The sequence below is a fragment of the Sorex fumeus genome, unplaced genomic scaffold (assembly GCF_029834395.1).
Source record: "Sorex fumeus unplaced genomic scaffold, SorFum_2.1 ptg000007l, whole genome shotgun sequence".
In the NCBI taxonomy this organism is placed as follows: Eukaryota; Metazoa; Chordata; class Mammalia; order Eulipotyphla; family Soricidae; genus Sorex; species Sorex fumeus.
In genome coordinates this window covers 43,756,446-43,772,265 of record NW_026606064.1, presented here as the reverse complement: position 1 = coordinate 43,772,265, position 15,820 = coordinate 43,756,446, and the positions used below count along the sequence as shown (strand labels likewise).

The window sequence follows — 15,820 nt, the reverse complement described above, 5'->3', positions numbered from 1 at the left end:
TCCTTGAACATCTTAAACATTTCATTTCTGAATTCTTTATCGGAGAGATTGTATTTGTGAATAATCCCTGTTGAGGCTTCTGAGCCCTTTTTTTCATCTTCTCTGCATGGTGGGGGTTTGCAGTGTTTCTTAATGTGGTAGTGGTAGTGTGGTGGTGGGACCCTCCAGTTCATTATCAATATTCTTCTCTCGATACGAGAAAGGATTCTGGATGAGCTCGGTCAGTGATGGCCACCTTTTTCCGCTTCTGGAATACTACCTTCCTCCTCAGTGCTCCTCTGTGACTTATGTGAGGCCTCTAGTAAAGCTTCAGAGGATGTGTTATTTTATATTAGGCTTGCACAGCTTCTTCTGTTCACCATTATTTTGGTGACATTGGAATAGACTAGTGGATTATTGGCCTAATGTGTTATAGATAGCCAGGATATTCTCCACAAAATTAGGTAATGGAGAGTGAGATGTGAGTCCGGAGTGCTGAGAAAGGGAAAATAACTGCGGGGCATGAGCACTGCCCTGGAGCCCGCGCCCCCTGCCATCCTGCACATCTAGTGGAGGGAGCCAGGACAGCTCTGTAAGCAGGCTGCAAATTCATGGGATGCTGTCCAAGTTCCAGGTTGGGGTGCACGCAGGGAATGATTGTTAGAAATTTTTACTTTAAAAAATTTATCTTTTGCTTTGGGCCACAAACATGCACTCTGGTAGTATATAGGAGCTATACTTGACTCTGTGGTCAGAGATAGCTTTTGGTGGTTCTCAGTCATGAGAAGTGAAATGAAGTGAAGTGAAGTGAAGTGAAGTGAAGTGAAGTGAAGTGGAGGAGTTCATGTATAGCCTGTGCTTAGTCCATTGAACTACTATTTCAGTTCCTCACTTTTGTTTTGAAATTTTTTTTAAAAAATTGTGTTCAATCCCCAGCACCCCATATGGCCCCCCTAGCACTACCAGGAGTAATTCGTGCAGAGCTAGGAGTAACCCCTGAGCATCACTGGGCCTGACACAAAAAGCAAAAAAAAAAAAAATTGTGTTTTGGGTCATACCCAGCAGTATCTTGGGGATTACTCCTGACAAATTGATGAATGAGAGGACAGTACAGTGCTACAGTGCTACATATATGGAGGCATATCAAATATCAAATATGACATGGGTAGCTTGCCAGGCTCTGACCGTGAAGGCAGGATACTCTCAGTAGTTTGTCGGGCACTCCAGAGGCATGCATATATATATGTGTGTGTGTGTGTGTGTGTGTGTGTGTGTGTGTGTGTGTGTTGCCTATTGTCTAAACTCCATCAAACACGGTGTGGTAATTATGGACAATGGGTAGAAAGTGTCCCATGATGTGTTGTGCAAAGTGGCCTGGAGCATGGCAGCAGTTGGGTAGTGGAGGTTGGCTGCTGGGACTGGGTCCCTTGGGGCGGGGAGGACTCTCACCCGCCCCCCCCCCCCCCGGGGCTCCCGAGTGGAAGCAGCCTGGTGCAGAGTTCGGTGGTATCGTTATGGGGGCCTCCTTTTATACTCCAGTTTGGGAGGAGCAGCTGTTAGTTCTGGAGGGTGGTTGATGAGGAGATTATCTGGTGCCAGCAGGGTGTGGCTTATAGGTGTGACCCCTGGGTCACAGGTGACTGGGGGAAGCAGGCAGAGGATCTCTGTTCCTGGGCCCCATTGAGTCAAGAGTCCAAGGTCACAAAGTTCTGCATTACTTGCGTTCCTTACCTGGGTTCCATGGGAATTCTGCGTGAGGTTCATCCCGAGCTTACAGAAAGTGGCCTGGAGCGTGGCGGCTGTTGGGTAGTGGAGGCCAGCTGTTGGGGCTGGGTCCCTTAGGGTTAGGAGGGCTCTCGCCCACCCCCCTCTGGGGCTCTGCATGTGGAAGCAGCCTGGCACAGAGTCCCATCTTGTATTCGATATGCCAAAACAAGTAACTATAACAAGTCTCATTTCCCTGACCCTGAAAGAGCCTTCAATCGTTGGGAAAGATGAGGAAGGAGAGGATGCTAAAATCTCAGAGCTGGGACAAATAGAGACATTACTGGCACCGGCTCAAGTAAACTGACGAACAATGGGATGACAGTGATAGTGATACAGTGATACAGATATGGAGAACTAGATGGAATCTCTTATACGTGCTCATTTACAATAAGAACATGTAGATCATTCTTGTATCCTAATTGTCAAATCTATTATCATAGGTAACTGGATATGGAAGTGGTAACTGTTAGTAAAACAGAAATAGGTGAACCTAAGATTGGATGATTTTTACTTTCCTTTTTGGCTTTTCCTATTTTTCTATAGCCTCTAATTAATTAAGGTCTACTCCTGTTTTCAATATCTATTTCGTAAAAGCCAGTTGGTGAGTTGCTTACACCAAGTATTTAGTCTGTAAGTTTCTGGGCTGTCACTGTCCTAGGTGTTATGAGAAATGGTTGTACACATAATTTCTAATTTTTAATTTATTTTTCTAGCTGGGGCATTAAATTAGCATTATTGTGTAAGACTGTAGTTAATAAGATTTTGAAAAGAAGGAAGTGGGAAGGAACCATCATAGTTGCTGTGTGTAACCAACTGAACCTTCGTGTAAACAATATGCTTCAAAGAGAATCTGTTACCTATTACTATTACCTAATGTGCCTCTGATAGGCAAAGAAAGTTCAGAAATCATGAGTTATAGTACAAATTGCTTTTTTATACTATAATTTTTTGCCATTTAAAAATTTTTCATCATTTAAAAATTTTATACTTAAAATGAAAATATAAGTAAGAATACAGTATTTTCACTTAAAGGTTATATGCCAAAAAGAACTATGCATTGGAAAGGAATACTGACGTCAGGTTCTAAACGCCGAATGGAGATTCATAGAAAACTGGGTTTGCAGTGCTTTTGTTTAAAATAGAAATATGTTTCAACACTTTCCTTCATGGTTTAAATATAAGTTATTCAAAGAGTTATTTTACTTAATTCTAGAATGCCAGTTAATGAAAACAGAACGACCAAAGCCAAACACATTTATTATAAGATGTCTCCAGTGGACTACTGTTATAGAAAGAACATTTCATGTCGATACTCCAGAAGAAAGGTAAGAAACTGTTTTATTCCTGTTGTGAAAAAGGAACCAACAGATTAATGATGTAGTTGTATCTCATTTCACCACTTGCAAATATATTCAGAAAATTCTCTAAACTGTTTCAGGTATAATAGAGGATAATAGATATTTGCAAAATACTAAATCAGACTTTAGGTTGACCTTGCGACCACTCACTACTTTCGGGCTGGAGCAATAGCACAGCGGTAGGGTGTTTGCCTTTCGCGCAGCCAGCCCGGCCGAGCCGAGTTCGATTCCTCCACCCCTCTTGGAGAGCCTGGCAAGCTACCGAGAGTATCTCACCCGCACAGTAAAGCCTGGCAAGCTACCTGTGATGTATTCAATATGCCAAACACAGTAACAACAAGTCTCAAAATGGAGACGTTACTGGGCCCACTCGAGCAAATCAATGAACAATGGGAGGACAGTGCTACTGAATCAGAGCATTCTAAAGTATTATTTCTTGAGGGAGATATATTTTTAAACTAAAATAAAATTAGTAGGAGACAGTATTATAACCAAATTAGCTTCCTAAAAATTGGAAGACTCACTATGTTCACATATGGAATTCTGAAACTAGTGGTAGTAAAATGTTTTAATTACCCAAGTGGCTGTAGAATTCTTTAGAAGTTTCCCCAAGCTTTCTAAACTATGAAATATTCTTTTAATATGCTTTTTTTGATCAATAAACTTTATATAGTAATGTGTGATTACCTTGGGAAAAATTGAAAAGAACTATAAATTCAGTCCTAGTTTATCATCAGAATTAAACAATGGTACTTTCTTTTCTTATACTTCTTATTCTATGCAAATATATTTGGATTTGGGGGGGGGGGGGTCTCAGAAGTGATTCTTAAGATACGTCCCAGTGATTCTCAGCCAACTGGACCAGTGATTCAGAGAGAGGATCTGAAGTGCTACTTGGGTCCTGTGGTACTGGGAATTCCTGGACTGGATCTCCAGCAGTGCTCTGGAGCTTCCAGAGGTGCACCAGAAATTCGCAGGGGAATCATATGATAATGAGGATTAAACTGGTATTGTCCACATGCAAGCCATGTACCTTAATTCCTGTACTTTGCTTCCAGCTCCTGTATTTGAATGACTTTTTGTTTTGTTTTTGGGGGGCCACACCTGGTTATTATCAGGGCTTACTGCTGGCTCTGTGGTCAAGCTTCACTCCTCGTAGAACTCAGAGGGCCATATGGGGTGCCAGGAATCAAACCCGTTTAGACTGCATGGAAAGTAAGCGTCCATTCACTATACTGTCTCTCTGGATTTTTATTCTATGTCTAATTTTGTGTGTCTTCTTTCCATACCTCATGCTCATTTCCCCCAGGCATATCTATATGCTTGAGTCTGGTTTTCTTATACCTTTACCAAAAACTATGGTTTGACTAATTCCTAAGTATCTCTCAGATCTGAGCTTGGATTCTCATATTTTCTACGAAACCTTGTAGAACATATATGTCCCCTTGCTATATTTTTATACCCCCTTGTACCTATTATATATAAAACACGTCACTATTGTTTAACCTTCATTTTTTTAATACATGTCCAGGTTCTGGCATAGTATTTGACTGACTGAATGGAATTTATATCTATCTATCCATTGAAAATTGTTCTTAATGGATTTATAACATTCCTTTGAAGTGTGTGATTTTGCTTGTGAGAACCTTAGCCGTATCTTAAGATTCTTTAATTGTTCTCTATTTCTTTAACATCACAGTGCTTTTCTGGACAGTTGGTTTCATTTGCTTTTTCAGTAGAAGAAAGCATTCTAGATAGTCCATAGCGCTTTGGGCCCTAGTATCACAATATTGAGATGAGTACTGGACTTGTACTCAGAGCCCAGCCACTTCTGGAATTCTCTGACGTCTCACAGCACTGCTGGGTATGGTTGTTTTAAAAAAAAAAAAAATGGAAGAGTAGGTGTGGCTGCTTGAAAAAATGGGGCTAGGGATATTTAAAAGGATAATCATAGACAAGTCCCAAATTTCACCCCTGGTACCACATTGTCCTGTCCACCAAGTATAGTTCTGGGAGCCTCAAAGTAACACTTGGTGTCACACTGGTGTCCCAGCCCTGCAAGGCCTGAGCAGCACCACAGTACCTAACCTAATCGGGCCCAGTATCACTAGGTCTAATGTTGTATGAAGTGGCTTGTGGGCTCCCAAGAACAGGTGATGAGGATTACCATTAAAAAATGGAGGTTCCTAATTATTTTAAAGTTATGAAAAGGAAAATGTGTATATTTGTCATTGGAGTATTTTTTTTCTGTATTTATCTAGAATCATCTGCTTGGAAATATAGTACAGACTTTGCTATTCATGAAGACTTACTAGAAAGATCTGTTTTTTTGGTCTGATTCCCAAAATTCTTACCTGTTGTGGGCTAGAGAGTTAATACAAGGCATTTGCTATGCACGCAGCAAACCTCGGTTTGATACCCACCACCACATACTGTTCCCCAATACACTCCATGAGTGATTCCTGAATATAGCCATGAGTAAGATCTAAGTACAGCCAGGTATTGTACTTAGACTTAAAGTAAATCTTAGACTTAACTTTATTGTGTGATACCACTTTGGAATCTTTTCTCCAGAAGGTGAACCTGTTCTTTCATTTCCATTTATTGAATAATTCTTCTTTTATCACTGACTTTGGACGAAATTGAAATACTTGTACTTCATTTTAACCACATTTTAGGGAAATCTTACAAAACTTGTATCTTTAAATAAAACATGTTTCAAAATGTTTTTAGACTATAACATATTTTGTAGCTGTGTTTAAAGACAGCATGAAATGTATTTTCAAAACGAGTTTAAGTGTACAGTAAAGTAAAGTAAAGGCCCTCCCATTGATCATCGATTTGCTCGAGCGGGCCCAGTAACGCCTCCATTATAGACTTTGTTACTGTGTTTGGCATATCGAATACGTCACAGGGAGCTTGTACAGTACAGTATTGATTACATATGACTACATAATAGGTCTCTAGAATGTTTTGATCTTGGTGGACACATTGTATATCTCCTGAAAAATAACTGCAATTCCCTTTTTCATTCCCTTACTGTCAATCACATTTACTTTTGCTTTTGAACTTGATTACTTTAGAAATCTTCTATGAGTAGCACTGTAGCACTGTAGCACTGTCCTCTCGTTTTTCATCGGTTTGCTTGAGCATGTCCAGTAATGTCTCCATTGTGAGACTTGTTGTTACTGTGTTTGGCATATTGAATACGTCACGGGTAGCTTGCCAGGTTTTGCTGTGAGGGCGAGATACTCTCAGTAGCTTGCCGGGCTCTCCAAGAGGGGTAGAGGAATCGAACCCAGCTCGGCTGGGCTAGCTACTCATAAGGCAAATGGCCTGCCACTGTGCTATTGCTCCGGCCTACAAGTAGGAGAATTTAATATTTGTCAATTTTTACTGGCTTATTTCACTTAACATAATGTACTCCACATGAAGGAAAATTTTATATATGACAGGATTTGTTTCTTTTTTTTTTTTTGAAGATTTAAGTACAGGCCATTGTGTGATTATACTGTATTTCCTTTGTCAGTCAATTTTTAGTTTGTTTGAAAAAATCTAGTCTATTTTGAATAACATTGCAGTGGATGTGGTAATACGAATTATCTCTTAACCTGATTTCTTTTTGTTGTTGTTAGTGTCCAGAAGGATTAATGGATTGTGTGATAGTTCTGTTTCTATCAGAGAAATTTTCATAATACCTCTACCATTTTATGTCGTCACCAGCAGTGTAGCAGGCTTCCAGTTTTTCTTCATTCCCACCAACTCTTGAGATTTAAATATGTATTTATGTATTTTATGAATATTCATGTATGTACTTGCCATCCTAATAGGTATGAATTGATATTACTGTATCTCGGGTGGCTTAGATTTGATAATTTCATGATAATTTATGATGCTCAGCATCTTTTTTATATACTTGTTGATCATGTATATATGTTTGGAGAAATTATTGTTTTAAATCTTTCAGTCATTTTTCTATTTTGTTACTTTTGGGGATTGGAGGTGTTCTGAAGTGGTGTTCAGGAGACCTAGGGTTCTACTAGTGATTCTCAGCCAGCAATGCTAGAAGATGGAATATGGCTGGGACCTGCAAACCTGGTATTGGGAATGTAGTATTGGGGATCAAACCCAGATTGGGTTCATGCCATGTGTTTCCATGATCTGTATTAATTCTGGCCCATTTTTGACCATTTTGAGGGTTTTATTTTTTAATTTTTGCTGTTAATTAAGACATTTTTCTGTATATTTTAAATTTTTGTTTGTTTGTTTGTCTTTAGACTACACCTGGCTGTACTCAGGGCTTACTCCTGGTTCTGTGCTCAGGGATCTCTCTTGGCAGGGCTCTGATACTATATTAGATATGGGGACTGGTTTGGCCACATGCAAGGGAAGCACCGCCTTACCTAGTATACTGTCTCTCTATCCCTCTTTTTAATATTAACCCCATATCAGACTTATGACTTCTCTGATTCTGTAGGTTGTCTTATACTTCACTGTTTGTCCTTTATTTTGCAGAAGATTTTTTTGGTTTGATGTACTTATCCGTTTGCTTTTGTTATCAAGATGCCATTTCTAAAGTCATTCTATTCCAGGAGTTTTAGAGTTTCAGGTCTGTGATTGTCTTTGTATGGTGTAATAAGATTCTTTTGCATGTGTACATTCAGTTTTCCCAACATTACTTGTTGAAAAGAAAGTCTACTGAGTTGTGTTTTCACCCTTAGGAAGGTCATTTGACTGTGCATGCAAGGTTTTATTTCTGGCTTTCAGGACTTTATTGTTCTATATGTTTGCATGCCAGTATGAGACACTTTGCATTACTTTGTAATGTATGTTTAAAGTAAATAAATAAGATGTGTGCAGCTTTGTTCTTATTAATGGTATTTTTGCATATTTGGGTTTTTATGTAATACCATACTAATTTTAGGATTATTTTTCTTCAAAGAATGTCATTTGGGTTTTAATAAAGATTTCATTGAATTTGTAGATCCCTGTGGGTGGTATGGGCTGTTTAAATAATGCCATATCAGGGATCAGATTCAGTATCTAACACATGAAGAATACCCTTTACCATTGGATGTATTTCTGAGTTCTGGTTATTTTCATAGTATTATATGTAATTTATGAACACAGATTCTCCATCCTTTTATTTTTTTCACCAATACTTCTTCAGTTTTCAATATAAATGTTTTTCCTTAACCAACTTGTATCATTAAATTTGTTTCTATTTCATTGTTTTTAATACCATTGTAAATAGGATTCTGTCCCTAATGTTTTGATGGTTATTAATCATGTATAGAAATAAACCCAATTTTTATCATTTAATCTTGTAGCCTTCAATTTTGCTAAATACTTTCAATCTAATAGTATTTTACCTAGAATTGTTGTTTATGTATAATATTGTGTCATATATAGGTAATTTTGCTTATTTTCTAATATGAATGCTTTTTTTGTTTTATCTTGTTACCCAGCTGCACTGCCTAGGATTTGTAGTACTATGTTGAATAGAAGTGGCAAGAGTGAGTCCTACACTTCTGAGTTTGGATGCTAGGGGTTTTTTAAGGAATTGTCCATCAAAATTTAACAGTGACATTGCCTATAGATTTCTTTCAGTGTCTCTTTATGCCTGTGATACAGGGGTGATGCTATTATTATAACAATTTCAGGGGCTAGAGACTTAGTACAGCAGATTAGAAGCTTACTTTGCACATGCCAATCTAGGGCACATTCTCAAATACACTATATATCCCCTGAGCACTACTGGTTATGACACAAAAATAATAATCATAATAAAAATGTCATTAGATTTCTCTTTTCCACCACAGCGGTAGGGCGTTTGCCTTGCACGCAGCCAACATGGCTGACCCGAGTTCGATTGCTCCGCCCCTCTTGGAGAGCCCAGCAAGCTACCAAGAGTATCTCGCCCACTCGGCAGAGCCTGGCAAGCCACCCGTGATGTATTCAATGTGCCAAACACAGTAACAACAAAATCTCCAATGGAGACATTACTGGGCCCGCTCAAGCAAATCGATGAACAACGGGAGGGCCTTTACTTACTTACTTACTTACTTAAAGATTGATATTAAAATTTGTTTAAAATTTTAAGCTAATTCACCAGTGAATTCTGGATTTTCTTTACTCAGAAAAAATCAGATTTTGTTTTTAATTTTTGACGGTAGCAGTGGTTTATAGGGTTATAAATACATGTGTTTTAGTTATAAAAATTTACCACAACACAGTCACCAAAGTTCAAATATCTTTTCTCCACTGTCCTTAAAACCCTTCCTTTCCTTCACTTTCTTCCTCCTCAGAAACCTCAGTTTTCTCCTTAGAGTCAAAGAATTTGGTTAGCTGGACATTGTCTATTTCTCTGCTTTTTTTTCTTTGTTACTCGAGTGAGAAAGTTCCTTTATCAGTTCTGAGTGTATTTGTCTTTATCCTTCTAACTTTAACTTCACCATAGAACCCACCACTTACATACATGTTCTAGCAAAATTCAAGGCTTCATCTCTTCTTCCAGCTAAATAATTTTTCTTCAGCCACTCATCTGTCTTTATGCTTATAGATCTTGCCTATTATAAACAACAGTGCAGTGAACATAGGCATGCATATCATATTCTTTCATAATTAGTGTTTTTGTGTTCTTTGGATAAGTGGAGTGGAATTGCTGAGTTATATGGTAGTTCCATTTTAAGAATTTTAGGAATCTTCATACTGTTTTCCATGGAGGCTGATCAGATAATATTCCAGTCAACAGTGAATAGAGATATTTTTCTTACCATGTCCCCTCTTGATTATTTTTGGACTTTTTGAGATAAGCCATTTTCACTGGTATGATACAATTTTTTTTTAAGCACAGCGGGTAGGGCGTTCGCCTTACAAGCGGCCAACATGGCCAACCCGAGTTCGATTCCTCCGCCCCTCTCGGAGAGCCCGGCAAGCTACCGAGAGTATTTGATATGCCAGACACAGTAACAACAAAGTCTCCAATGGAGACGTTACTGGGCCCGCTCGAGCAAATCGATGATCAACGGGAAGGCCTTTACCTTTTACCTTACCTTACTTTGATCTGAATTTTCTTATAGCCAGTGGCGTTAAGCATTTTTAATTTCTTTGTTTGTTTGTTTTTGATTTCTTGGGTTAAAGCAGTGCTGCTCATGGCTTACTCCTAGTGGGTTTCACAGGAATCAAAACTCCCTGTGGTACCAGGGATCAAAACTCAGTTGGCCAAGTACAAGGCAAGCAACCTCTCCATTTTACTATTGCTCCAACCCCACATTTTTTCTTAAGTTTGCCTTTGACAATCTATGTCTTCTTTGGAGAAGTGTCTGAGCATTTTTTCATATTTTTGATTAGGTTTTTGTTGTTGTTGTTGTTGTTGTTAAATTTTGTGAGTACTTTCTGTATCTTGGATTAGCCATTATCAAATTTATGGTATATAAAAATGTTGACCCATTTTATTTCATAGTTTATATGCTTTTTATTTCTATTTAATTCCATTTGTTTATTTTTGGCTTTTATTCCCCTTTGCTCACAGCCAGCAATGCTCAGGGCTTACTCCTGACTGGCTCTGTGCTCAGGGATCCTGGCATGATTGGCAGACTACACAGTATACTCGGGATTGAAACCCTGGTCAGCCACATACAAGGCAAATACCCTATCCACTATACTATTGCTCCGCCCCTATTTTTGCTTTTGATTTTCTTGCCTATTGAGTCAAATTACTCTAGCATCATGGGCGTTTGCACATATTTCTTCAATATAGTCTGTGGATTCTGGTCAAGAGCTCTCTTATTTTTGTTGATTCAATGATATTTGTTTTTAAATTCATAGAGAGATATATAGTCACAAAGTTGTTCATATTGCATTTCAGTCATACAGTGTTCTAACACTCATCCCTTCACCAGTGTCTATATATTTTCAACTACTGATATCCCCAGTTCCCCTCACCCTATCCTTGCAACCCTCCTCGATGGCCGACACTTCTCTCTCTCTCTCTCTCTCTCTCTCTCTCTCTCTCTCTCTCTCTCTCTTTCTCTCCCCCCCTTCTCCTCTCGCTCTGTCTCTCTCTCCCCCTCTTTCTCCTCTCACTCTGTCTCTGTCTCTGTCTCTCTCATTATTTCTTCCACATCCTCTTATTTGGTGCTGTAAAGTTATTCATTGTAAGTCTCATGATGTTTCGTATTTCTAAGATACCCATTGTAACTTCTAACTTTTTAGGATTTTATTTTTCTTCCTTTTGTGGAGCAATCCTCCTGGCCCTTGTTTTTACTGTCCTGGGTATTAGTCTCATATTATGCTTTTTATATCCCACAAAGGAGTGTAATTATTCTATGTCTGATCCTCTCCTTCTGACTTATTTCACTCAGCAAAGACATATAATTTTTAATGTTGCTTTTGTTGATAATATGTATCACATTGATTCTCATATGTTGAGCCATCCTTTCATCTTGAGTAAAGCTCACTTGGCAATGTACAATCATTTTAATCTGCTACAGAATTCAGTTTGCTAGAATTTAGCTTAGGATCTTTATGTCTGTGTTCATCAAGGATATCGGTAAGTAAGTTCTAGATATTGCTGTAAGTTCTAGAGGTAACAGATTTCTCCAGCTTTTGTTTTTGCCTGTAACAATCTTTATTTTATTGTTTATTTTTAAAGGATAGTTTTTCTAGATACTATATGCTTGGTTGCCAGTTTTATCTTTCAACATTTTGCCTTGAAAATATATTATCCCCTTATCCTGGCCTCTGATTTTTAATTGAGGACTAAAATAATTATTTATTGAATAATATTGAGGAATTAATTTTAAAAATTATTGAGGAAAGAAATACTAGTAGCATATAGTAGCACCCATGTAGTTGAGGAATTGCTTTTATCTTGTTGGTTTAAAAGTCTTCTCTATTTGGCTCTTGATAATTTGATTTTAATGTGTCTTACTTTAGACATATTTTGATCTAGTGTAATTAAAACTTGCATTGTTTCCTAACCCATATTTGAAGCATTTTTGGTCATTATTTCAGCAGCTATGCTTTTTCTTCTCTCATTCTCTTCTTAGACCTTCATTATGCATTTTAATAGTTCATTTCATGGTCCTCCCATATGTTCTTCAGGCTTTATTGCTGCCTTTATCATTATTTTTCTTTGGTTATCTTATCTAAACTATTTCAAATGTTTTTTTTTATTTTGCTGATTATTTTATCAAAAGAGATATCCAACTATTCAGTATTGCAATTCAGTTATTGTCAAATTATAAGAATTTTATTTATTTTTAATATATTTTCTGTTGATAATTTTGCTTTTAGTATATTATCTTATTGTAAACACTATCTGATGGTTAATTTGAATTCTTTCTTAGATAGTTTATCTACCTATTTACTTAGAATATGCTTCTAGAGATTCATTTTTTACCATTGATACAGCCATTTGTACCTTTTTTTTATTGCCTTGCAAGTTCATGTTACGATCTTCCAGTTTGAAAACAAAATTACCTCATTCATCTTTACTGTAAAGACCAGTCAATCCAGTCAACCCAGCTAGAAATTCTCTGGGTGTCTCAAACCTTTTCTGTGGATGTAGCTTTCTTCGGATGTCTCTTCTTTATGTATGTCAATTTTTAATTAGCTGGACCTTCAGGTTTCTATTTTCTGGAGCACATAATCTCTTGCCCCATCTAGTGCCTTTCTATATTACTGCATGTTCTGGACCCCCTGTAAGAAAAACTATTTAATTCAAAGGCCCCCATCTCCCTTCAGACCTCCCCTCCCCACCCTAGGGCTTCTAGCTTATGTAGGGTCCCATCTCGGAGTGGGAGTAATAGAAACCAATGTCACGAGCAGTTCCCAGAGAAAGAAGCTTAATATTAGATGCACATTCAGTTTTTCTCCTAACCCCCTGAGGGAGAGGCAGCTGAGTTTTGTCATCCTGTCTGCTGTACAAGTGTCTGAGGCAGCAGCTAGCTACCCAGCTGTCTTTTATACTCTACCTTCCTGCATCTAGCTTATCCTGATCTAGTCCATGCTTTCAGATAGTTGAAAGAGAAAAAAGTTGTTTTGACATCTTCTTCCAGTTACTTCTCTCCCTGGGAGACTTACTGGTTTTTGTCCTGCTCATTGTATGCTAAACTAAAAAGAGGAATTAGGGTGAATGTATTGTTAATCCAAATCATATCCTTTGTTTTCAGTGTCCTCAAGCCTTGTTCCTTTTACTGTTCACACGTTGATTAAAGCAATACCTACTTCTGTCAGGGCAGCCTCCTCCAAGAAAGATTAAACAGTGGATTTCTTTTTCCTGGTTTAGCTTTAATTTTCTTTTCTCAGTAAAAGTTGAAGTTCCATCTCTGATATGAAAAGCCAGGAGAAGAGCGTATGATAATTTAGTGCCTCAGATTTCTCTTCTGGCTTGAGTGTAACTCTCTTCGTATACTGGAACCACTCTACTGGCTTTTTATCGCATAGCAAATTAATTAAAGTATTGTTGTTAAAAGGATGTCTTCAGAGGGAACAGTAGTACCTATGGTTTCTGTTCATCATCTTGTTAATGTCTCTAGTACATTTTTAAAGCAAATTCTTGAGTTTTTTTAGTACATAAGAAAATTTTTGAATACTTTGGATACTAGCCCAACCTAATGGCACAGCGTATAGGGCCAGTTTGCCTTGCACGCGGTCAACCGGAATTTGATTTCTCCATCCCTCACGGAGAGCCCGGCGAGCTATCAAGAGTATCCCACCCGCATGGCAGAACCTGGCAAGCTCCCCGTGGCGTATTCAATATGCCAAAAACAGTAACAACAAGTCTCACAATGGAGACGTTACTGGTGCCCTCTTGAGCTAATCGATGAACAACGGAAGGATAGTGCTACAGTGCTACTTTGGATACATTTTCTTTTAAAATGGTAAATACTGATGCATATAGAATAGTTAGCATTATACTATAGTACTTGCTATTTTTATTTAGCTAATTCTTTTAATACTTTTCCCATTTTTATCCAAAATATTTGAGAATATTGTTTATACTCTTATTTGGAATTACTTTATGCTCTTATTTCTGTTGAGAAAATTTGTAAAATTTTTAAAAATGTGTTTGGAAGGGAATCTGGGTTCTGTGAATCGTGTAAGTCAGCATTTATTCTTTTGTCCCAGTAGCATCTGCAAGATAAAAGTTTTGCCTATTCATATTATTTTTATAAATTATATATCTGTGCTTTAAAGCAATACTTAATAGATCATGGGAGAAGATGTATATTTTTATATGATTTCAATGACTACACTTTAACTTCTTTACTCTCTTTAACTTCTTTTCCTTTCTTACAGCTGATCGCTTTAGTTGCTGTTACCTTGTCCCCACTTTGCCCATACCCACTCACAGACACATTTCCATGTATGCTCAGTATTTTCTACTAACAAAAACAGCCTATTTTGACAAACAGCCTATACTGATACATTATGCACAAAAATTCTCTCATAATTATACCACAGTGAAACTGATCCCTATGAGCATTTTGCATTACAGGCCTGAAGTTTGTTACAACATTTACTGGAATGTATGTTAAAAACAAAAAAGATGAGATATAAGAAAATTCCATTCAAATTTTTTTAATTAATTTATTTTTGCTACAGTTAAAAATTTTTTAAAGCACCATGATTTACAAAGGTTTTCATAGTTAAATTTTAGTCATACAGTTTACAGCAGTGGTCCCACCACCAGTGTCAACCTCCAGCTACCAATGTTACTAGATTCCCTGCCATATCCCCGCCCCTCCCCTCCCACCCCACCGCCCCCTCCCCCCCCCCCCCCCCCCCAGTCTGCCCTCTTGACAGGCACCTTTCTAAGTTCAGTTGTTAAAGTTTGGGTCTCTAGATTTCACTGCTGTTGACTCTCTGGTCAGGGGATTTGGCTCTTTCATTCCTTAACACCACGTTTGTATCTGAATCTCCTGTCTTGGCCCCCATTACTTCTCATCTGTCACTTCTCCTCCCCCCCACCCCCCACTTCTTCTTTCCTTCTCTTCCCTATACTTTAGGCACTTTAAAAGTGAAACTTAGCCCATCTATACAAAACATTATACTGGGAACTTAAATCTGAAAAGTTTATTTTTATTCTTATTCATTATATTATTCTCTAATAGGATTTCTGAGCTTTGTTTTAAATCAATTACGAGATATATTATTTTTAGATAGTTAGGAGTTTTTCTGATTCTCTTACCACTAATTTCTAATCAGTGATACTGTGATCAGACCAATAATGTATTATTTTAATCCGGCCAAGTCTCCCATAATCCAGAATATGATCTCTGCTGATGAATATACCCTGTGCATTTGAAATGTGTGCTCTGCTTCTTTTAGGTATATTCTTTAAATATTAATTTTATCAAGGTATTCAGTAGTGTTTCTGCATGTCTACTGATTTTTCTCTCATTATTTTATCAATTTTTGAAAAAGAGTTAAGGATCCAGAGATAAGTACACTAGTTAAGTCCCATGCCTTGCAGTTTAACACCAGGCACCACTTGACACACCTGATACCATTGAATACAGCCCTGGGAGTGATAGGGTGCTTGCCTTGCACATGGCCAACCTGGTTTCACTTTTCCCACATCCCATATTGGCCTCCAAGCCTGCCAGGACGATATCTGAGCACAGAGCTAGTAATAAGCCCTGAGCACCACCAGGCAAACCAAAAAAAATTTTGTTGTACAGTTTGACTTTGTATTCTGCTACTTT

The 15,820-nt window shown here is 37.9% G+C and overlaps 1 protein-coding gene across 4 annotated transcripts in view; it reads left to right on the top strand.

Moving 5' to 3' along the window:
* The window catches only part of AKT3 (AKT serine/threonine kinase 3), a 349,070-nt gene that overhangs the window by 205,078 nt on the left and 128,172 nt on the right, over positions 1-15,820 (top strand). For all 4 annotated transcript variants that reach the window (XM_056107283.1, XM_056107291.1, XM_056107275.1 and 1 more), the window contains one exon: positions 2,960-3,071. In XM_056107283.1, the coding sequence (XP_055963258.1) occupies positions 2,971-3,071 (101 nt within the window). In that variant the 5' untranslated portion in view covers positions 2,960-2,970. The remainder of the gene's footprint in view (positions 1-2,959; positions 3,072-15,820) is intronic.